The sequence below is a fragment of the Nymphalis io genome, chromosome 9, assembly GCF_905147045.1.
Source record: "Nymphalis io chromosome 9, ilAglIoxx1.1, whole genome shotgun sequence".
Taxonomy (NCBI): domain Eukaryota; kingdom Metazoa; phylum Arthropoda; class Insecta; order Lepidoptera; family Nymphalidae; genus Nymphalis; species Nymphalis io.
In genome coordinates this window covers 11553687-11577368 of record NC_065896.1, presented here as the reverse complement: position 1 = coordinate 11577368, position 23682 = coordinate 11553687, and the positions used below count along the sequence as shown (strand labels likewise).

The window sequence follows — 23682 nt, the reverse complement described above, 5'->3', positions numbered from 1 at the left end:
CTCGTTGACGGTGAAGGAAAACATCATGAGGAAACCTGCATGTGTCTAATTTCATTGAAATTCTGCCACATGTGTATTCTACCAATCCGCATTGAAGCAGCGTGGTGGATAAGCTCTAAACCTTCTCCTCAAAATGGAGAGGAAGCCTTAGCCCAGCAGTGGTACATTAACAGTCTGTTAATGTGATTGTGACTTATACAATGTAAGTTTAATTTTAACAGTAATTTTGTTATAAAAGTAAGTAAAATTAATAACAAAAACAATTTAAAAGCAACCAACAGTGCTAACAGAACAGTGAACAGTGCCGTTTTACAATATATACAATAATGCAACAAATTTACTTAAATGTAATCAAAAGAACAAAACAACTTTGTGTTTCTTATAAATCCGGATAATAATTGAACAATTGGATTTTTAAATTAAAAACTTATTTTATATAGCAATAATAATTAAGTACCTACTTACAGCCTGTTAATGCCCCACTGCTGTGCTAAGACTCCTCTCCCTTTTGAGGAGGATTGGAGCTTATTCCAATGATTCATGATAATTATGATTTTACGTCGACATATAATTTACGTAATTAATAATAATTTAGTAAGTTTTATGTTGTGTAATTACTATTACTTTCATGTACCTACTGTTTTTTTGTATGTAAAAAATGAGATTCTGTCGCATTCGTATAGGTACTTCAACTTGCACTGGAGAAGCATAGTGGAATGAGTTCCAAACATTATTCTACATAAGTCATAAGGTGTGTTACATTCGCGGTCTGTTATACATTGTTTGACATGGAGGAATTGTATAATAAAAGTGCTAGAGGACTGGTGAGATTTTATTTAAAATGTAGTTTATTATAATAATTTAAAATATATTTTCGTTTATTTTTAAAACAACTTCACCATATTTTCTACTTCACCACCGTGAGTATTGGGCGAAGATGTTCCCAGATAATTGGCGTGCGTGTAAATTGATTGCGAAATACAAAAATATGTAGCAAAGATTTTTGTGATAGCATTCTGGCTTTACACTTATTATATGAAATTGAGCCATTAAAAAATAGGAATGTAAGCTGTATAATATGTTTATATTTTTAATAAATTCAAAAAGTACTACATATAAAAACAAAATATAAGATAAAAAAAAAAATTGTGTAATAATTTATGCGTAAAATGAAACGATCAAAAATTTTCCGTTCACATTTTATTTAGAGACATCGGTATAAAATATATGAGATATAAAACAGTACAGTCGTAATTAAAATTAAAATACTTCGATATACGATATAAAAAACTTCACTTCAACTGTAAAGGTAAAATCTATATGAATACTTCCGTTAAGATCATTCGTATTAAAGTATACATAATATTTGAATTAAAACACGATGATCTTAAAGAATGCATTACACAAAAGAAAAAAATCAGGATGAAGGATACACATGAGATGGATTTGATTCACTGTGATATTAATTATAAATAATTGTAACTTTTACAGTTCTAAGAAAATTTCATGTTAATTTTGTAACGCTCCAAATGATAGCGAACGAGTAAAATTTTTTTACTATTAAAATTCTTATAAATATTACATTATCACAGTGAACAGAGCTTAGGTTTAGGGTGACAGGGCTTCTGAAATAAGGTTCGAAAAAATCACTAAATGCCCAAAATATTTTCGCCAACATCGAGTGATATCATGTCATCAAGACATTTTGAAATTTTCGGAACTCATTTCAGAATTGATTAAAAAAAACTAAAAATAACGTACAGTACAGATTAAACATTAATAACACATTTATGATAATATATTTTTATCCTAGACACATAATAATTCACTGCGTTTTCAATAAAATCGTTTGGCGTAATTTCGATACATACAAAGCGATGTGGAATGTTTGGTACTTAACCAGAAATATACTCCACTTGTCACACTACTGCTACGGTTTCAAGAGTGGCCTTAATCTAATCAGAAGTTACAAAGCTGTACGGTTTTATTGAAAATATCAATAAAACCCAGCATGACAAGAAAATAACCACATTTACAAGAGGAAATCGATAATTATCTCATTGGCACAAATGAAATATTTGTTTGCAAGCGAATAATTAATATCATGCAAAAAATGTTATGCTTCCCCCTTTTTTTTATTAAATATCTATAATTTAAATATAAGGATTTAAAAATAATTATTATTCGAATAAGTTCAGTTTAAACCTATTGTTAACAAAGTAAGTGTAATTCTTAAAAATTGAAATTACAAAACAAATCGAGTAGATTATTTAGTTTGTTCTAAAAACTCCTTAAAAACTTTTATTAAATCCATACAATTATTTTGCTATGCTATTAATAAATTATTAAGTAACAAACTAATTCACATAATTCGGGCTCGTAAGTTAGTCGAAATAATTCAACCATATTTTGGCACGGCAATTCAACTTAAAATCAGCTAACTTAAATAATGATATTGGCATTTTCAAATATAAGTTAAAATTTATAATTATTTTTATGTTTTAGGTATCTGTTACCATCGATCCAATCAAGATGATATGATTTATTATTTATCTGTGCCTAAAAAAATACAATATTTAAGCTATGTTTAAAACAATTATACTTTAATGAATAATTGTACGCTTATTTGATTAATATTTTGTTTCTTTTACGATATGGATTTGAAAATTCTTATTTTTATTACATATGTGATTTCTATTTTCATATGACTTTTTAAATGCATTTAATACATGAAATACGAAAAATTAAAATTGAATGGGATAACAACGTCGTGACTAGATTAATTATATTAAAACATGGAATAATTATAATTAGGGTACGTATAGTAAAAATATATAATAATAATGACCTCCAGACCGATTTCGGCCACGGCGGCCAATCTCAAGAGAGCTTAGCTAACTGCGCAGGAGATATGATAGTGCACAAGTGTGTGCGCAAACACAGGTGCACTCTCTATTTCCTAGCCCTCATAATCCGATGGGACGGCAATCCGACACGACCGGAAAGAGTTCAGGCGCTGGACCAACAGCTTTATGTGCTTTCCAAGGCACGGGAGTGCCAACACACTTCCAACTCCCAGACTCCGGGATACTATTGAGAATTTTCTGACAGAAAAACCCAATAACTTTTTATTGGCCCGACCTGGGAAATGAACCCAAGACCTCCTGCCTTACATCTAGCCACTAGACCAACGAGGCAGTCAAAAAAATATATATTGTAGCGAATTTACTAATGTACGATACGCATATAATGTAAAAGAAAAATATTTATAATTATAATTATTCGAAATCATTGACATTCATTTGTATTTTATCTCCAAACAATTTATATCGGTAAATATAAAAATCAAAAATAGTCTCAAATTTTGTTAGAATGTTAAATATCGTTCGGAACATTATAAATATATTTTCGGTGGACCAAATTTTGGACCCATTAAATTATAATTTTTAAAACGATCGCATTAATCACTTATTTATTGTATTCTTATGACTATTGCATGTCAAAAATAAGTTTAAAAATACAGGGTACTATTATTATACGAAACCGTTTTGCGAATACAGAAAGTATATAAAAAAAGTGTTTAAAATAAAATATCTGAATACATTCGAACACTTCTCAGTCTCTTAAAGATTAAAATTTCAATGATTTTCACAATATTTTCAACGAAACTAGCATTCATGTTAAAAAATTATAATAAGCATAATTCATTGGAAAGTTACATTATAAATATGAATATCTTAAATACGTAAATTGTACAATAGACAATTATTATTATAACATTAAGATTGGTCTAAATCAGTAGTGTAATAATATTATTAACATCAAAGACAACATCTATAACACCAATAGCTAGAAAATTACCGTATTTAACTGGTTATAACGATTTTGATGAAATTCTTAAATTTATCTTATTTAAACTATATTCTAAGTGTTTTAAAAGTGTATACTCCTCATCGAATCCATTCAAGTTGATAGTTTTTTTTTGGTAAAGATTTTAGTAAATCTTACACGTTTTTTTCATTAAATATTATATTGAAGGGTATATTATATTAAAATGGAGTAAGTGGAAGAAAAAAAAAGAAGAATGAAATAAAAAAAAATATTCTAAAGTAAAATGTGAGAGGTTCATTAAATAACATTTTTAAAGTAAATGCTATAAAAAATACATAGTTTCCAATAAGCTCTTGTATATTTTTTAACTGTTTGGGACTAGGACATCATGGCTTTAAGCATGTGTTACTAAAATGTACTCGTTTAGAACTGCCACCTGGGATAATATTAGTAGGACAAGGAGTTCCAAACCAGATATATTTAATTTTGAGTTCAAAAAGAATTCCTTTGATTTTAATTAATTATTGAAAGATTACCGGCCTTACTTATAAATGTTGCGTATCGGCTGTTTAGTTAAACGCTGTTCTCGCTCTTTCTGTCATTACTGGGTTTTCATTCGAAAGAAGAAGACACAGCATTGTTAAACTATTTACCAGCTAAACGACGTTAATAAGTAAGGCCGTACGTTATTAAGAAAAATAAAACTTTTCAACTAAACAAGACCCAGATGGCAGGCCTATATTGTTGACATACGAGTTTTTATTATGTTATTTTATGAGAGCACTATTAATATGTTCGGTTAATACGGACGGTAAGGATTTAGAATGAATCTTGCTCTTGTTTTAAGAGATCTAATTTTGCTGTTCATTTAATTGAAAATTTTAAATATATTAAAGCTACTTAAAACAATAAAGTTTTTAATATAGATTTTAATTTTCGAAATATGTATATAATATGTAATAGATTTATCTAAAGCAAATATATAAAGGGATATCTCAATTGTAAAATCTTCAAAAATATTATATTTAACGTAACATCGTAAAATATGAAAATGAAACATTCTTGATGGCGTGATGTTTTTAAAATCAATGATTTTGATAGAAAATTATAATGAGAAAAGGTTAGGTCTAATAAAAATGATATGTGACGAACACTTAAATATGTTTATGGATTGTTAAATAACAATTAATACGTAAATAGATCCTAAAATTAAGTTTAAACGTTAGACACCAAGATCTGGTTGATAGAATGTCGTAGATACGACATTTGCATACATTTAGAATGCAAATATTGACTAAAATTAACGAATTACTAGATAACGTAGATAAAAATATATTTTGAGTAAAGCCATCGTACATCCACGCTGAATAGGGTTATATTATCTTAGTAAGAAATAAATGACTATTCCGAGGAATCAATTAAAACTTGTACATAGAGGAAGGTACTAAAAAGTACTTCGAATGGAAAGAACATTCATGTCTGTATATGCAAATAGGACATCGCTATAACTTTAAGTCGTAAGAAAATTAAACAATTTGAGCATTTTTTATAAGCTACTATAGTCGGTTGAATAACGATATCGGCAGATTATTAAGACAGAATACCGCTGAGCTTATGAATAATTTTATGTATCAATTACAAGACCACCGATATAATCACTAAATTACCTATCTCTCGATAACATAGAATGCTCTAAAATATTAGTATTAATAAACGTCAGTTTGGTTTAAATTATAGCGATATCACTAATACGATTATACATTAAAGAACGAGATAATTTAGTATGAATAACCGAAGTTGAAGGAACCTTTCAATCGTCTAAAGCTACGGTCATACTTTGATACAGCGAATGCAAGGAACATAACTATCACGTTGTACACATTGTCTAGGTTTTAGCGTGTTTATGTTCGAATAATTTGAGAATAGTAAATTCGTAGTCACTTGGTCACAGAAGTATGGCTATAGCTTTGTATACAATCTCGTCATAATTGTTACTCCAACTTCGTTTAGTAGTCTAAATTAATTTTGCCTTCAACAGTATTACGATGCATTATCGTATAATGGTCAGGGTTTAAGTGTCGCTGGCTACGGAAGGTTGTTTGATGAGGTCGACATCCGGAACGCTGGCCTGCGCCTTTAGTTTGGGTCGGTCTTCCTTGCGTCTATGTTCGTGGTCGTGGTGACTTTCCACCACACTTAAGCAGTTCTTCTGATTAGACCGAATTCTTTCGTCGTATTCTTCGCGAAGCTTTATATTGTACCAGTGGAGACACATGCATCTGGAAATGACGATAATCGTTATTTCATACGAAGGATATAATTTTCTTTGTATTCTTCTTAAAGGCAAACATAACGAATTTCAGAAAGAAAAAATATATAAGAACAGAAGAAAGAATAATAACATAGATGAAAGAAACACAACTGAATTCTTTTTTGGTAACGATTATATGAAAAAGCCCGAAATAGTTAATTAGCCAGTTGTTATCATCTAAAAAAATTTAAATAACAACTGTTACATGCAAACATTCGTAAAATTGAACAACTTTGAATATTTTCTAGGACTCTCTTGTAAAATCGGAGTTATAAACGTTGCACAAAACGTTACAAACTTTGCATGATTGTGTAAGGAGTATACAAGTTTATGCTTGTTCCTTGTATGATATAAATATGCCAATAAATTAAAGGATCTGTGGAAAATACCTCTGCCTTCAAAGTTCACATAAATCACAATGACAATTTAAACGTCCTAACAACAATTGTGTCTCTATAATTGTTAATGAATATGTTGACGTGCGTAATTGTATTAAAGCGATTGTATGTTTCCATTTCGCTAATGAGAGGCTTATCTTTTTAATTTATCTAACTAACGACAATTGCATATGATCCTTATATTGTATGCTCCAATGGGGTCGCTGGCGGTTAACGAGGGCCATGTTTTTACTGGGGTAATTGTCGAAATTTTAATTCAGGTTATATTTAAATGGGAGCATTTGTTTATTGTTATGCCTATCGTTCCATGTAAATTTCGTCAATGTTAAAAGGTTTCATTTTTAGGGTTATTAAGGATACTAGATATTGAATTTGTTTTATCGTTGTTTCTATGTGTAAGCGAATGCTGGTTAGTTTTAATATTGAAAGTCTTTTGTAACCAAGAATTCGAATAGAATCCAAAATAATGAGAGATTGCGGTGTGTTGAGGGTATAACGTCTTCGAAATAATATCTCATTTTATCCGAGACAATTATTTCAGTTATATTTGTTTATTTTTTTTCTTGATATTTAATGTTACAAATGAACTTACCTAAGAACAGCTCCTAATACGCCGGTGCCGACCAAAGCTGCGCCAGCTCCCATAAGATAGTAGCGATGTTGAGCTGCTTCTGCGCCTGGAGACAGCTGCACGAGTCCCACAACTAGCACCACGATGCCGAGAAGCAGCGAACCCACAATCGCATGAAGAGCTGCCACCTAGACAACCAACATCATTGAATGCGAAAAATAAAGTTATTTAGGGTTAAAACCTCTTCGATTGCAACCTAGACAAGAAATCGTGAGTAAATAGTTTATTTTTTAGTCTAATGATAAAACTGTTGTATATTATTTAGAACCATGAGCAAAAGCCCTGGGTGCGTTCTTAGGGTGCTATTTTATATAGCACGTTTATCTGTATGGTGACATCGTCAGCTACAGAAATTTTTATATGAAATTGAAAAAGCTTGAAATAAATGCAATTGGCGTCACAGATCCGATAGTAATAATAACATAAAATAACGACTACGTACTGATAATGGATACCGATATTGGCTTGCCTAAATTTTAACTTCTTTATCATTTAAACCATTAGTATTGTTTCGGTCACGGGAAACATGTTGCTTGTACGGGAATTCGGAAAAGAATTAATTACATTACACTAAAGCGAATAAACTTGTTCTTCAGTACGTGCCTGCTGGTTCTTCAAGTAAAAACGAAGTTTTGTTAACTTTGAATTAGATATCAGATAAGGTTATTGTGGACTTAGGATACGCAATACTACCATCTCATCTTAAATGTTGTTTGTAACTTTGTATTTACCTATGTAAAATATAAATAGGCTTTATATAAAATACTATGACATATTTTGTGGTCATTTATCGTGCTATTTCAAATGTGGAAATCAACTTTAAAGATCGAATATCATACCTTCCCGCAAACATATAGCTCGTTCCTCAGTCGGTGTTCAGGCGAGGGCGTCGCGTCCTCGATGCCTCTGCCGAGCTGCAGCGGCAGCTGGGAGGGACGGCGTCCTCCCGTCCGCTTCTCAGCCCGTCGCCGCTCATGCCGGACAGCGACTGCTGGCATCGCACCAATCATTTTTGCTGTAAATTATGTTTTGAGTACGTAAAAACCTACATCTATGACTGATAGAGATGGCTATGCACGTCAATAACTGAACAGTATACTTAATCAATTATTGACTCCTATAACAATTGCTTAAGCCACGGGCACTCCCCTCACAAGAAGCTCTCGTCTTGTGGCGTCTGAAGCGGCATCATCTTGAGCTTGAAGCAGATAAGCACCAAAGCAAAAAATTGTATTAATTATAGTTATATAATCAACAATATATAGTTGCATACTATTCAAGTTTACAAATACGTGTATAGTCACTTTAAAAGTCATTACGCATTTAAAAAATACATATATGATGATTACAAATTTATTACAGAAAATATTTTAAAAATTCCTATTAAAAAAACAATTATGATTTAGTAATTATTGTTTAATACTATACCTACCCTTTTTTGAAAGATGAAATGGAAAGTATAATTATATATACATATTAAGTTCAAGTAAATAAATTAAGATAAAACGTTTTCCTGCGTTTTCGAAAAGTATAACTCACGTCTTTGGTTATCTCTTGGTTGTAACAACGATTGTAGCATATCTGTAACAAAATAAAAATAAAATTAATATTAAAATCAACATGTGTACATAATATGTAACAGGCGCAACTTAAGTTGTCCGGCTTGAAGACTCCTTGTCTTTGTTGCCATAAAGCCACAATTAATCTATGACCAATATCGTTTCAGCCAACTTAGATATATCCAATGCGTATAAACAATTTTTATATATTGTATATTTACCAATTTATTATCTCTAAACATTATTGTTAACAATGTTTAGATTAAATTTTAAAACGATCCTTATTGATCTACAAATGAGAAATTATAAATTGATAAAAGAGTGGCATTTACATATTTCTACAACGACCGCAAATCGTTTTCCTTTTAAATTACATTGCGTAGCTTTGTAGAAAGCTTTCATTCTATATTATCATTCGGTTGCAACTGCTCTCGGGCGGTGAAATTTGCATAGACACTTCAAATAACGTAAGTGTTCTTTAAAACATTAAGCAAGGCGTTTACCATATATTTTATGCTAACATTTTTAATATACTTTGCTTATGTAATGTACTTTAAAAGGTCGAGTGAACCGAATAATGTAATAGACTTAACGTTCTTTATAAAATAAAAATTGTACATAAGCGTCTTCGTCTACATCGATGGTCATTATCGAGACTTAATTTGAATTTTTTGTATGTGTATTATAAAACATTTTTAATTAATTGTTATGTATTTGTTATGTTAGTTTTTTATGTTATAGATAGGCAGACGGGCAAATGGGCCACCTGATGGTAAGTGGACACTACCACCCATAGACATTGCAACGTAAAAAATATTACCATTCCTTACATCGCCAATGCGCCACCAACCTTGGGAACTAAGATGTTATGTTCCTTGTGCATATGTGTATTTACACTGACTCATTCACCCTTCAAACCGGAACGCAGCAATACCAAATACTGCTATTTTGCGGTAGAATATCTGATGAGTGGTTGGTACTTACCCAGACCAGCTTGCATAAAGCCCTACCACCAGGATCAAGCAAGACTCCACAACCAAGTAAAAACGTGTTCTTACCACTGAGCTATCTTAGCTTATCATTATTAGAAATTATGCATTATAAATATAAATATTAAATAGATTTTTTATTGCTCTTTTTAATAGACAAAAATTAATCCGTATACGAGTATGACACTTTTTTTTTTTTTTTTTTTTATTTAAGTTTACAAAACTGACTTACAACTAGTGCATACAAAATAAAATCTACGCTAAACAGAGTGTTAATAAGTTGCAGTCTTCTGGATGTAAACCTAGCATGCTTTAAAAAAACATATTTAACAAGAACAGTACTTGTGCAATTACTAACTAGTTAATTATTTATTTATTACATAAAATAATGTGATTTTGTTTTAAGTTTATTCTTAAGAGAACCAACAGATTCACTAAAGACATCTAGGTGTTGACGACTACAATTCGCAAGCGAGCAAATACGGTAAATTGGCGAATGTTGACCAAGATTTGATTTGACATCAGGTAGGCTAAATATTTTACGATTTTGTAAACGACTACCTTGACGCGGAATGTAGAAACTAATTTTAGCAAGTAGATCAGGTGCATCAATATATCCGTGCAATAATTTGTATAAAAAAAGAAAGTCAGCAGCTTCTCTTCTATATTTAAGAGTTTGCACTTTATAATTAATTAGGCGTGCATCGTAAGAGTTAAAATTCTTAGCATTTAGATCTGTGTACGCTAAGTAATATAGAAAACGTTTTTGTACACGTTCTATTCTATCAGAGTGCACCTCATACCCAGGACTCCAAGCAACTGAACAATATTCTAGGATACTCCTTATTATACTATTGAAAACTAATATTGTCAAGCTTGGATCTTTAAAGATTTTCATTAATCTTAACACCAGACCAGATACTTGCGAGGCTTTTGATATGATGTAATCAATGTGATCTCTAAAGCTTAAGGTGTTATCTATTATCACCCCGAGATCCCTTACACTCGTTGACTCCGTAAGGGGCGTACCGTCGATGTAGTAAGTGTGTTTTAGTGGTTTTCGTTTTCTACTAAATGTAATATGAACACATTTATCCTTATTTAGAGTCATACGATTTGCAAGACACCAACAAACAAGGTTGTCGATGTCACTTTGCAGGATTTCTATATCCTCTGGTGATTTAATTTCCCTGTATATTTTTAAATCATCTGCGTATATTTGATATTTGGATTTAAGTACTTTTCCAACATTATTAATGAAAACAAGGAAAAACAAAGGTCCTAGGTGTGACCCTTGCGGTACACCAGAGGGTATATTACATTCGAGAGATTTAAAACCTTTCATGGCAACTAATTGGGATCGATTCTTTAAGTATGACTCACACCAACGTAACAAGGAACCATGAATACCCATACATTCCAATTTGGTTATAAGAATGTCGTGGTGGACTAAGTCGAACGCTTTTTTAAAATCCAGATATATAGCATGTACCTCATTATTCTTATCCACAGCTTCAGAAATATCAGATATGTAACTAACTAGATTAGATGTTGTGGATTTATGTGGACAAAAGCCATGCTGGTATGAATCAAAGTAAGGTTTTAAATGAGAATACATCTTTTTTTGAATTAGTGACTCAAAAACTTTCCCAAAAGTAGATAGTATGGATATTGGTCTGTAATTAGTTATATTATTAATGTCTCCAGACTTATGAATTGGTGTTATATAAGCAACTTTCCATTTAGCTGGGAATATTCCCGATTGAAGTGATTTATTATATATAGTTGTAAGAGGGTTAACTAAAACTTTAGCACAATTTTTAATAAATATAGGTGGTATTAGATCGGGTCCCGCCCCTTTATTGCAATTTAAGGATAGAAGCTGTGTTTTAACCTCATGGTCTGTTACAGAACATTTGGCGTATTTGTTATTAGTACATTTAATACTAGTTAAATATTTTGCAACACTTGCTTTATTCGTACAATGTAAGTTGGAATTAATTCAAAATATATCGTATAAGCGTCGTTGTGCTCAAATACAAAACCATTTGAATGTCTGTAATACAGGCGCCGTCCGCACAAGTGTTAGTTCAGCGTCAACTGGGTCAACTTCCGTTATATTTATGAAGGCTCTTAGTAAATGCTGGCTAAAATTTTAAAGCTGCTGTAAATACTAGTCATATTGAATGTATAATGCGTTTTTGATTAAAATTTTATAAGATGCGTCATACGACGTTGAATGCGATATATATGTATGAAAGAGCATGTATGTATGTAAATGAACTCTTACTATAAATTTTAAATTTTGTTCTCGTACCATGGTTGCTTTATCCACTTTGATTATTAAACGTTGTTTAAGGAGAGTGATACTGAATAATCATTTTTTGACAACCGGTTGGCGTGGTTGGTAGATACTTGCCTTTCACGCCGAAGGTTGTGCTTTCGATTTCCACCTAGGACAGACATTTGTGTATATGAACATGTCTGTTTGTCCTGAGTCTGGGTGTAATTATCTATATAAGTATATATTTACAGAAGAAAAGTAGTATATGTAGTATATCAGTTGTCTGGTTTCCATAGTACAAGCAATGCTTAGTTTGGGATCAGATGGCCGTGTGTGAATAATGTTCCGGGATATTATTTATTATTTATATTTATTTATTTTCGCACACAATGGTAAAGCTTTTATTATTGTCAAAGAAATTTTTTATTCGTTTTATAATATCGACTCAGCATAATAGACCATGCGTCCGGAGTAAGAAAATCCTACGGACAAGAAAATTAAACAATTATGTGTGGATAAATAGTAACAGATATAAAAGTACTAAAAGATTATCCACATGCTAAAATATGACGTCATTTCCGGCTACGACTTTAAAAGTTGTCTTATTTCACAATATGCATTGCCAATATTTCAACTATATGTTATATTTATATTTGATATGTATTAAAATCCAGTGTTGCGTTATGAGTTCACAAATCATAGTTTATTTCACTAAGCCTTTGTATCATTAATCATTTCTATCCCGATTTAGCTTTACAATTAATATTTTATGTGCATCATAGGTCAGCAGAACGAACAGTATGAAGTTTGTGACAAATATATATGTGTGTTTTATGTATATCTCATATGTAATAAACCTGATAAAATTGAAATAAATGTCAATGGTTTTTAAATTTTAACATTAGTTTGAAAAAAAGGTTATGTTTTGATTATTGATTCAAAAACTGATATGGCTTGGAAATTTTATAATACTTTTCAATGCATACATTAATTCGTAAAACTGCACATTTAAATTATTTTTATATCAAGAATAGTAAATTTATATGGAAGGGAAGAAAATACTTAACAATATTTTCCAGCTGGAATATTTTCTAGGCCGCTTAGGCTAAGCCGTCTTATAAATGTTGAATCGACTATTTTAACTAGGTCAGGCTAACGATATTGAAGAAGAATATTTAAAAATAGTGATAACTTCTACGTAGGGTGTAATATTTTAACGGAGATGTTGATGCGCGGATGGTGGATGATGGTGGATGTTTTTAAATTACATAACTTAGTAGTAACAATTGGGTCAAATGATACGTTTTACATATCATAATTGTTATATTTTATGTATGTATATAGGAAATACACATCTATTTATTTCTTTCTTTGAAATATCTGTACCTGTTATTATATATTCCTATATTTTGTGTGTAATATTTCCAAATTCAGCCGTGACCAGCGTAAAGTTTGCCTGGAAAGGATCGCTCATATTGCAATAAGACCACCTTTGAAAGCCTTTTGTATATTTATTTATGTAAGTAGATTCAATTGTAATTTATTAAGTTCTATTTTTTTTTAAAATATGTACACGGATGTTATGTGTAGTGTCTACAGATTATTTATACAGAAAAGGCACTTTTATATTATAGTAATTTGACCCAAAACAAGTATTTGATAATACATTAAATTCAATTGTTTATACTCCGTCAATTTTAAAGTGCTTTTAAAGGTACTCAGTCGTTTTGGTATCTATTATCTACAATCACAGTGTTGTCAGCAACGATTTTTCTATTGCCGTTATTAAAGAGAAAATTATACGTCGTTACAGTGTAAGTAAGAACTAAAAATTAAAGTTAAGGCAAGTTTTTCTGTAGTGAAATCTCTCATTTTATTCATAAGATGTAAATCTGTATTGATTGATATAAAACATTTAATTCTGATAGTTTACATCTGCGTTTATGGTTGAGATTTTTATGGTACAGTACAGTACAGTAACAGCCTGTTAATGTCCCACTGCTGGGCTAAGACCTCCTCTCCCTTTTTGAGGAGAAGGTTTTAGAGCTTATTCCACCACGCTGCTCTAATGCGGGTTGGTAGAATACACATGTGACATAATTTCAATGAAATTAGACACATGCAGGTTTCCTCACGATGTTTTCCTTCACCGTCAAGCAAGAGATGAATTATAATCACAAATTAAGCACATGAAAATTCAGTGGTGCTTGCCCGGGTTTGAACCCACGATCATCGGTTAAGATTCACGCGTTCTAACCACTGGGCCATCTCGACTTATACTGGGCCATCTCGAGTTATGAGATGATTTCACTTTGACCAAGTCATGAAAATTGTCTATCCGAATAAAAATCAAAGCGAGTGCTGTCAAAAATAAGGCTCATACACAAAAGCTTTATATAATAAATTTTTAGAACTCTAAAATATCCACAGATGTCCACAAATATATATAACATATATGTCTATCTACAGATTTGTCACGGCATATATTTAGTTTAATTTATTCGGCAGTATGATCAAAGCCTCATCAAAATATATAAAAATGAAATAGTCATTTATTAGTTATGTAGATAATATGTTAAATAATGTAGTTAGGTACTTCACAAAAATGATACATACATACATATTATTTAGTACTTATTATCCTAAACTTTGTTATTAAATTAAATATGATGCTGAAAATATGAGTTTTTAATGGAAATCGCCGTAGTAATGGCAACACTGGTGAGCAGACGTCACGTCTGCTGCTTAACATGCAAAACTGGAAACGTGCCAAAATTCTGATTATCATATCAATACATTTTCCGGGTTTGCGTAAGTTTTAATGATGCTAAAATAGTAATGGATACAAGACAAGAAATGGGCAGAAGTCAGTAAGATGTATTTGCTTGTATATTTAGACAACAAATCACGCTTGTATAAATTATGCAAATATATTGCAGCGCTTGCTTTTTGTGTAGTTAAACATTGATATTATTACGAAAGGTAATGTTTGTACGAACTTAAAAAAAATCTAAATATTTGTGAAAATTAGATTAGTTTTTGTAGTATACATTTTTGACGCTTTCTTTTTTTTATACTAAGTTTTCGTTTACAATTATTTTTATATAATAAATCATTAATCAATGTACTTACTACATTTTAAATAATAAGAAGATTTTTGAGTAACGCCATCTTAACTATTAGATATTACTGAGAAAGTGGCTTTATTTGTTTCGTTCCTTATTAGAGTAACGGAAACTAATCTATACTAATCTATACAAATAAACAAAATTGAAGTATCTTGCTGTGCTATGCTTGTATAAATGACAAAGCGCTGGTCATATCTCGAGGTTTAAAGATCGACTATAATAGCGACTTGTTGGAAAGGGCTATTAGGAAAAAGAAGAATCGGCAGAACAACAAATCGATGGGCTGACGATGTTGTTACAAAAGCGGGGCAAGCTCGGTTGACTCTCGCCAGAGATTGAGGATTCTGAAAGGAGGCCTTCAGGAAACTGAAAGGAGGAGAAAGTGGAGGCCTTCACCCAATCAGGATCCACATCACAAGAAGATAACTAACCAAACTAGCAGAAGTAACCTAGTTAAAATGTACAAACACGACTAACAAATATTTTAAATATCAATATTATGATGTGGAATGAACAAAAGGCTTTTTAAAAAACAATGTCACATATCACTTTCTGACATGTACTGCAATGAATTTATGGAATATTTTATTTTGCCAATTGAAGTCAATTTCAACTCAACCCTTCGCCCGGTGACGCTGTAAAGGCCATTGGGGCTAACAGTACGGAAAAAAATATCGAAGCTGCCTGGTGAACACTAATTCTCAAATCTTTGTGGTGCTTTATTTTAGAATAAGTAACAAGATACCAATACAAGAACAAATAGCATATCAGCATATTATTAACTAATTCATTTAGGTTATCAAAATCATGTTTCGGGACCAATGTCAGATTAGATAGACCCAAGGTAATTAATCTTAGATCAAATAATAAAAAACTCGCCGATGACAATTTTGCAATAAATAGGTAACAAACGTTAATAATATACTTCAACAAATATTAATATTCAACAATAGTAATAGTATCAATTGTTATTCGATTATTGTTAACCGAGGGGGTTCAGACTTCAAATCCCTGAATTTGTGTTTGTAATTTATCTTGTGCTCGGCTTTAAGAAACCTGCATGTGTCCGATTAAAAAAAAACTGTATTTAATACAAATGTATAGCATCCTAGGGGTAAAAGCAAAATAAGTTTTAAGCTAATATGACAATAAATAAGCTTTTAGACGTTTTGTCCCCATGTCTACGTAGGGATATAATTTAAAAAAATGTGAGACACAGATTTATTATCAGTAATAAATCCCGTTCTTCTACAACAACAATATTCCAACCCTATTTTACTATTTTCAAATAACCTTGAATTGTATGATTCCTAAATTAAAAAAAAAGAGTTCAAATACGTATTTCTATACTGTAACCCTAAAAGTAACAGTACCCCCCTACTATATTCTATTATTTTTATTTTCTTATTTAAAGAATATATATATATATATATATATATATATATATATATATAAGAATATATATATATATATATAAGAAAGACTTACCTGTAAATTGTCTGTATAATTATAGAAAAAAAGACGAAAATTCCATTTTTTGTAGATTGAACGGTACGCTCTGGGTGTTGATGAATAAGTTAACGACGTAAATACATCATTTTATTCAATAAGTACACTCGTTGTCAACTAGATGGCGCTGTACGTAGTTAGATCGCGCTGACGTTGTGCTTTCTTGTAATAGTAAAATGCTGCGGCCTATTTCTTACTGTAACGACATAGCTTGGTGACCTCTTAACATCAGAAATTTTTGTGGTGCTTTATTTATAACAAGCGCCGTGATAAAAGAGAGTACAATACGAATATTAACGGTTCGATTAAAAAAAATTGTGGATTATTTAATTAGATATGTAGCATCGATATATAGTAGTTGTAATCAGTTATAATTTATATAGTAGTATGTAGTGAATATGTAATTAGTATATTACTCCATAAATTAAGTAAATATATTTGGAATTACTTAAAACCGCGATTTCGCCCGAGTGCAATTGATTAATTATATGACAAAATTCCTTGTTTATATATTTAATATAAAACATCATACTAGAATATTATATTATTATATTATTAAATATAATATTATATAGTAAAGTTGTTGAGTTGTTTTAAATTTCGTCAGAGTCGAGTCTACGTGTGCCTCTACAGATCCCACAATGGTGACTTGGAGACAAGCCGATTATTTGACCATCTTAGTCGGGTGGCAGATGCTGCGCAAGAGCAGTTTCCTAACGCAGAATTGGTGTTTTTGGGGGATTTTAATGCTCACCATGAATCATGGTTGAAATCCCTCAAAACTGACCATGCTGGAAGAACTGCTCATGCTTTTGCTCTCACACACGACTTGACCCAACTGGTTGATCAGCCCACCAGGATCCCAGACATTGATGGGCAAGCGCCTTCTCTACTGGATCTTCTGCTGACTTCTCACCCGGTGGAATATCAGGTTGTGGTTCAAGCTCCACTTGGTTCCTCGGATCACGGCCTTATATCTACCAAAGTGCCACAGGCCAAGCTGCCGCCATCAGCGGTATGCAAACGTCGCGTTTGGCACTATAAGTCGGCAGATTGGGACGGTATGCGCGATTACTATGCGTCAGTCCCTTGGAAGGAACGTTGCTTCAGTGGGAATGACCCGACAGCTAGTGCCGCTGCTGTTGCTGGTGAGATCATGTTAGGAATGGAATACTACATTCCTAGCTCAGATCTCATCAATAGGGGTACGTGTAACCGTTGGTTCACTCGTGAATGTGCCGACGCTGTATCATCTAAGCAGGCGGCATATCGCGCGTGGATCAACGGCTGCATTAGCGGGGCATCTAACATTGACTCACTGAAAGCAAACTACAATAAAAATTCCAAGTCCTGTAGGAAGGCATACACGAGAGCGGATGCACAGCGCATTGTACAGATTGGTCATGACCTTATTTCGCATCCTAGGGGCTCCCGTAGCTTCTGGCGTCTGACCAAGTCTGTGCAAAACAATTTCTGCCAACCTTCGCTGCCACCGCTCAGAAATCCGGACGGATCGCCATATCTCCAAGGATATATCTCCAAGGCTTTCGACAGGGTCTGGCACAGAAGTCTTCTCTCCAAGCTACCGGCATATGGTCTGCCTGCTCAGCTATGCACCTGGATTGCCAGCTTCCTACACAAGCGTAGCCTTCGTGTTTTAGTAGATGGTTGCGCTTCACAATTCTATGTAGTGAATGCTGGGGTCCCCCAGGGATCTGTGCTATCTCCCACACTCTTTCTTTTGCATATCAATGATATGCTCTCTCTTGGGAACATACATTGCTATGCAAATGATAGTACAGTGCATGGTGGATACCACGGACGCGCAGTGGCTGGGCGGGCGGAAACTGAGGAGAGGCGGGAGAATCTTGTTATTGAACTCGATAGGACATTAGAGCTCATCGCCAAATGGGGTTCTGATAATCTTGTTGAGTTTAATGCCAAGAAAACACAGGTGTGCGCTCTCACAGCGAAAAAGTCACCATTTTACCCTCATCCCTCCCTCTGTGGCACACCGCTGATGATACAAAGCAAAATCGCCATGCTGGGGATGGACGTTCGCTGCGACCTTAGTCCAAGGGATTACATCGAGGCTATTATAAAAATAGCTGCACGAAAACTCGGAGTTCTGAACAAGGTGCGGCGTTTTTTCACGCCACAACAACTGTGCCTGTTATACAAAACACAGGTACGGTCTTGCGTTGAATATTGCTCGCACCTTTGGGATGACTCCGCTAAGTACGTAATGGAGGCCTTGGACCGGTTGCAGCGACGTGCAGTACGCATTATTGGCAACGTAAAGGTCACAAACACCCTTGAACCTTTACAATTGCGTCGCGAGATAGCAGCACTGAGCGCTTTCTATCGTCTGTATCACGGCGAGTGCTCTGAGGAATTATTCTCTCTAATTCCTGCTTCCCTCTTCCTTCTTAAGTCCACGCGAGCTGGTTCTCGATGTCACCGCCTAACTGTGACATCAATTCCATCGCGCACAAAGAAATTTGGCAACTCCTTTCTTTGTCGCACTTCCAAAAAATGGAATTCCTTACCAGCTCACGTGTTCCCCTCCTCTTACAACCCGGGTTCCTTCAAACGAGGCGTGAAGAGGCATCTTGCGGGCCGGCAAGGCGGGGACGGCTAGCACAGAACATTCTTCCCGACTTTACTGACCGTCGTCGCGTTTGGACTCTACTACCACTTACCATCAGGTGGAGTAGAGTCATTTGCCATTCCGGGGCATATAAAAAAAAAAAAAAATTAGGTTGAGATGTAGTGAATAGATTATATTAACTAAACATACTTATTAATCATTATATACTACGTAACCTAATTTTGTACCTATTTAATGTACGACCTACTGGAAATAAAGGCAGTATCTATTCAGCAGTCTCGGCTTTCATTCCTCTCTCAGGGCACCACATTACATGGCGACCCTGCCAAAAGTAGATTCACGCGCGCGAGTATTCTGACACCGTCCGCCGCCGCGTCGCCGACCGATTTTATATCAATGGACAGTGATTTATAAACAACGTCTTCTCGTCACAATGCAATCGTCGGATAATAAAAAAAAAAAAAAATTCTATTAAAACTGACGACAGCGGTGCTAGTGTGGTAAAAGTGTGCTTCGAAAATGGGGAAACAGCAGTCTAAAGAAGAGAAGATCGTGATAGCACAAAATGCAGCTGGGGGCACAAATGATGCACCAATCGAGGAGTTCCGATTTCACATGAAAACGTCGAGCGCCCTGTTATGCGTGGTGGTACTTTGCCTAGTTTTGGTAGTCCTGTATGGAGTATTCCGGATGTATCGGAAATGTCATACGAGATGGATACGGCAGGAATTTGAGTTGAACGCGAGTGGCAGCAGGGTGCGACAACTCTCCTTTCGACGGCGCCAGGGTTACCCCGATTTAAAGATCGATGATAGTAAAGTGTAAAAGTGTTCAAAAGCGTATAAAGTGGTATGAGGTGAAGTGCGGTTACATAAATATGTGTATTTCTTTTCGCGTACATCGGAATTTCGGCAAGTTTATGGACATTATTTAGTGGACTGTAGCCTTATTTACCAACGTATAATCAATATTGTTATAATATAATATAAAAAAAAAAAACTTATTAGTTAAAAATATTATCTAAACTTAGTATAATTAAATATGTATAACTAAATGTATGTAACTAAATATATAATGTATACTCGTGTATTATTATAAATGTTACAATTCTTAATAATATGTGGAGGATCCAGGGTTTAAAACAGGTATGTTAATAATCTATTATGCATATTAAGTATTTTTAAACTCTATGGCAACATTTTTAAAGAAATTATATGAAGATTTATTAGTAGTGAGACAGTATTTAATTAAAATAGGACCCGCTAGACGACAAGGTAAAATATTGCAGACTAAGTTAGACGAAGCTAAATGTATTATTGCACAATATAATAATTATATAGAAAGTATTGAACTGAAAAGCATTGAAAAGGACGAGCGTCTTATTTTTGAAAAATATCGTACGGATATTAAGAAATTGTTTGATGAAATTACTGAGTTGTGTCGAATTTCAGACGGTTCTAGTATTTTTTCAACAATGGATAAATTCGACCTGAAGGTAGCTTTGAGCTTATTGCCAGTGATGAATGATGAGCTTTCTAATTTACGACAACTTATCGATGGTATTGAGTATTATAGTTCGGTTCTCAATACTGAGTCACAGACGTATTTAATATCTTTTACTTTGAAAAGCAGATTGTCGCAGTCTGCCAAGCTAAAATTAGCAACGAAATACGACACTGTAACTGATCTTGTAAATGATATGAAAAGGTTACTTTTACCGAAAAAATCTACAAATGCCTTGCAAAAACAGTTTTTTAATTGCAAGCAAAATGATGCATCTATAGATGTTTTCGGAAAAACCTTATCCGAATTATTCGTTGATCTTACAATTTCTCAATCTGAGGGAAATGTTGAAAAATTTAATATTTTAAAATCTATTAACGAGAAACAGGCAATTCGTCAATTTAGCGACGGATTGAGAAATCGTAGGATTGGCACTATTATTACGGCTCAAAAATTTGAAAATTTGAAAGACGCGATTCAGGCCGCAATCGATGAGGACATTTCAGGTTCAAGTTCAACTGCTGAAGTGTTTACACTAACAAGGCATAATAATAATCGTTTCTTTAAAAACACTTCCAGGCCGCCTTCTCATCAGAGCATTCCAAGAGGTACGTACAATACTGACCGTTGCCGAGGCAACCCTAGCTACAACGGGCGACAGTCGCATACCAGGACTGGACAATGGGTCCAGCAGCCACAATCTCAGCCACGGGGAGCGCCACGGGGTAGAGCGCCATATCGAGGTAGAACTTTTAATAATTATTCTAGGGGTCATAGACCATTCAAAGGACAGATTCGGACAATAATAACTGATGAGTTACAGCCTCAATCGAGTGCATCCACTCAGAATTCGGAACCTGAAAATGATTTTTTCGTGCCTACAACATATAGTATTCTAGCCAGCGATAGTAGTTACTTCATAAAATTATTTTATAAAGACAGATACGCTTTTAACTGGCTCATAGATACGGGAGCCTCAATTTCAGCTATAAAACATAAACATGTTTTAGATTTCAACGTTCCAATTAACAAAGAAAACATAACAATAAACGGGATAGGTGGAAAGGTACAGGCTATCGGATACGTATGTTTACAGTTGACAGTACACGGGCAGTATATTAGTCATAAGTTTTATGTATTTGACACGTTACCTTGTAAGTCGCATGGTATTTTAGGACAAGACTTTTTAGGAAAGTATGGAGCGGTGATTGATATGAAACATAATAGTCTGTCTTTATGGATCAGTGAATCTAAACAAATATCTTTGCAATTAATAGACTCGTGTAGTCATTTATTGTCGTTACCTGCCAGATCAGAATCAATTCACTATATTAATACCAGTTTAACAGAGGAATGTGTGGTATGTACAAAAGAAGTATGTGAGGGAGTATTTATAGCGAGTACGTTAGTATATCCAATTAATGGCAAAATACCCGTTCGAATTTTGAATACGACTTCAAAAGATATAACTTTGTCTGAAATTAAACTTAATATAGAAAATTTAAAGGAATATAATATTTGTAACTTTAGTAAGATCGAGAAAAATGCATCGCGAGTTAAAACACTCTTGTCAAAATTGAAGTTAAATAATTTAAATAAAGAGGAAAGGATTAACATAGAAAGTTTATGTGCGAAATATCCCGATATCTTTTATTTGGAAGGGGACAAGTTATCAACCACTGATATTTATCAACACTCAATTAAAGTAAAACCGAATATACAACCAATTTTTTCAAAACCTTATCGATTGCCTCATGCTTTAAAAAATGAAATTAAAAACCAAATTGATCAAATGTTGAAAGAAAATATTATTGAACCATGTCAAAGTAAATGGTCCAGTCCAATCTTGTTGGTGCCAAAGAAAAGTGACCAAAATGGAAACAAAAAATGGCGTTTGGTCATAGATTACAGAAAACTTAATAAAAGTATACATGATGACAAATTTCCTCTTCCAAATATAACAGAAATTTTAGATTCGTTATCTGGTTGCTTGTATTTTTCTCATTTAGATTTACATCAAGGTTACTATAATGTTAGCTTAGACCCAGACAGTCGCAAGTATACTGCTTTTTGTTCCGGAGAGTTTCAGATGACTAGAATGCCTATGGGCTTAAAAACCAGTCCTAGTTCATTTTCGTGTATGATGACTATGGCAATGACAGGGTTAACATACGAAAAATGTCTGGTGTACCAAGACGATTTAGTTTGTTTTAGTAGAGACTTACCTAGTCATATTAAGAATTTACAATCTATTTTTGAAAGATTACGTAAAGTTAATCTAAAGTTAAATCCTCAGAAGTGTATTTTCTTACAGAAGGAACTATTATACTTGGGTCATGTTGTGTCAGCAGAGGGTGTCATACCAGATTCTGATAAAATAGAAGTCGTTAAAGATTACCCAGTTCCTACTAAAGTCGACGAAGTAAAAAGATTCGTTGCGTTTGTAAATTATTACAGGAAATTTATTCCTAATTTTGCAACAAAAGCACATCCATTAAATAATTTGTGTCGAAAAAATGTTATTTTTAAATGGGATGAGGAATGCCAAAAATCATTTGAACTGTTGAAACAAAATTTAATATCCCATCCTGTATTGCAATACCCTGATTTTTCGGAGTCTAATCAATTTATTTTACAAACAGATGCATCAGGATATGGGGTAGGTGCAGTTTTATGCAACAGCGACGATAGGCCTGTAGCCTATGCCAGTCGTAGTCTTAACAAAGCAGAAAAAAGGTACCCAACGATTGAGAAGGAACTGCTTGCGATTGTATGGGCCGTGAAGCATTTTCGACCATATTTGTATGGTAGGACATTCAAAATTCAGACTGATCATAAGCCGCTTATCTATTTATTTGGAATGCGGGATCCATCTAGCCGTTTAATTAAATTTAGGTTAGCATTAGAAGAATACGATTTTGTACTTGA

At 33.3% G+C, this 23682-nt stretch overlaps 1 protein-coding gene across 5 annotated transcripts in view; it reads right to left on the bottom strand.

Moving 5' to 3' along the window:
• Positions 1 to 1191: 1191 nt before the first annotated feature.
• The window catches only part of LOC126770632 (uncharacterized), an 88955-nt gene continuing 66464 nt past the window's right edge, over positions 1192 to 23682 (bottom strand). For 2 of the 5 annotated variants that reach the window (XM_050490129.1, XM_050490130.1), the window contains exons 2-5: positions 8711 to 8752; positions 8011 to 8186; positions 7133 to 7299; positions 1192 to 6110 (exon numbers count right to left, since the gene is read on the bottom strand). In XM_050490129.1, coding sequence (XP_050346086.1) covers positions 5903 to 6110; positions 7133 to 7299; positions 8011 to 8186; positions 8711 to 8750 — 591 coding nt within the window. In that variant the 5' untranslated portion in view covers positions 8751 to 8752 and the 3' untranslated portion in view covers positions 1192 to 5902. Of the gene's footprint in view, positions 6111 to 7132; positions 7300 to 8010; positions 8187 to 8270; positions 8370 to 8710; positions 8753 to 23682 lie in introns of all 5 variants that reach the window. The other 3 variants (XM_050490133.1, XM_050490131.1, XM_050490132.1) reach the window with 3 other exon arrangements.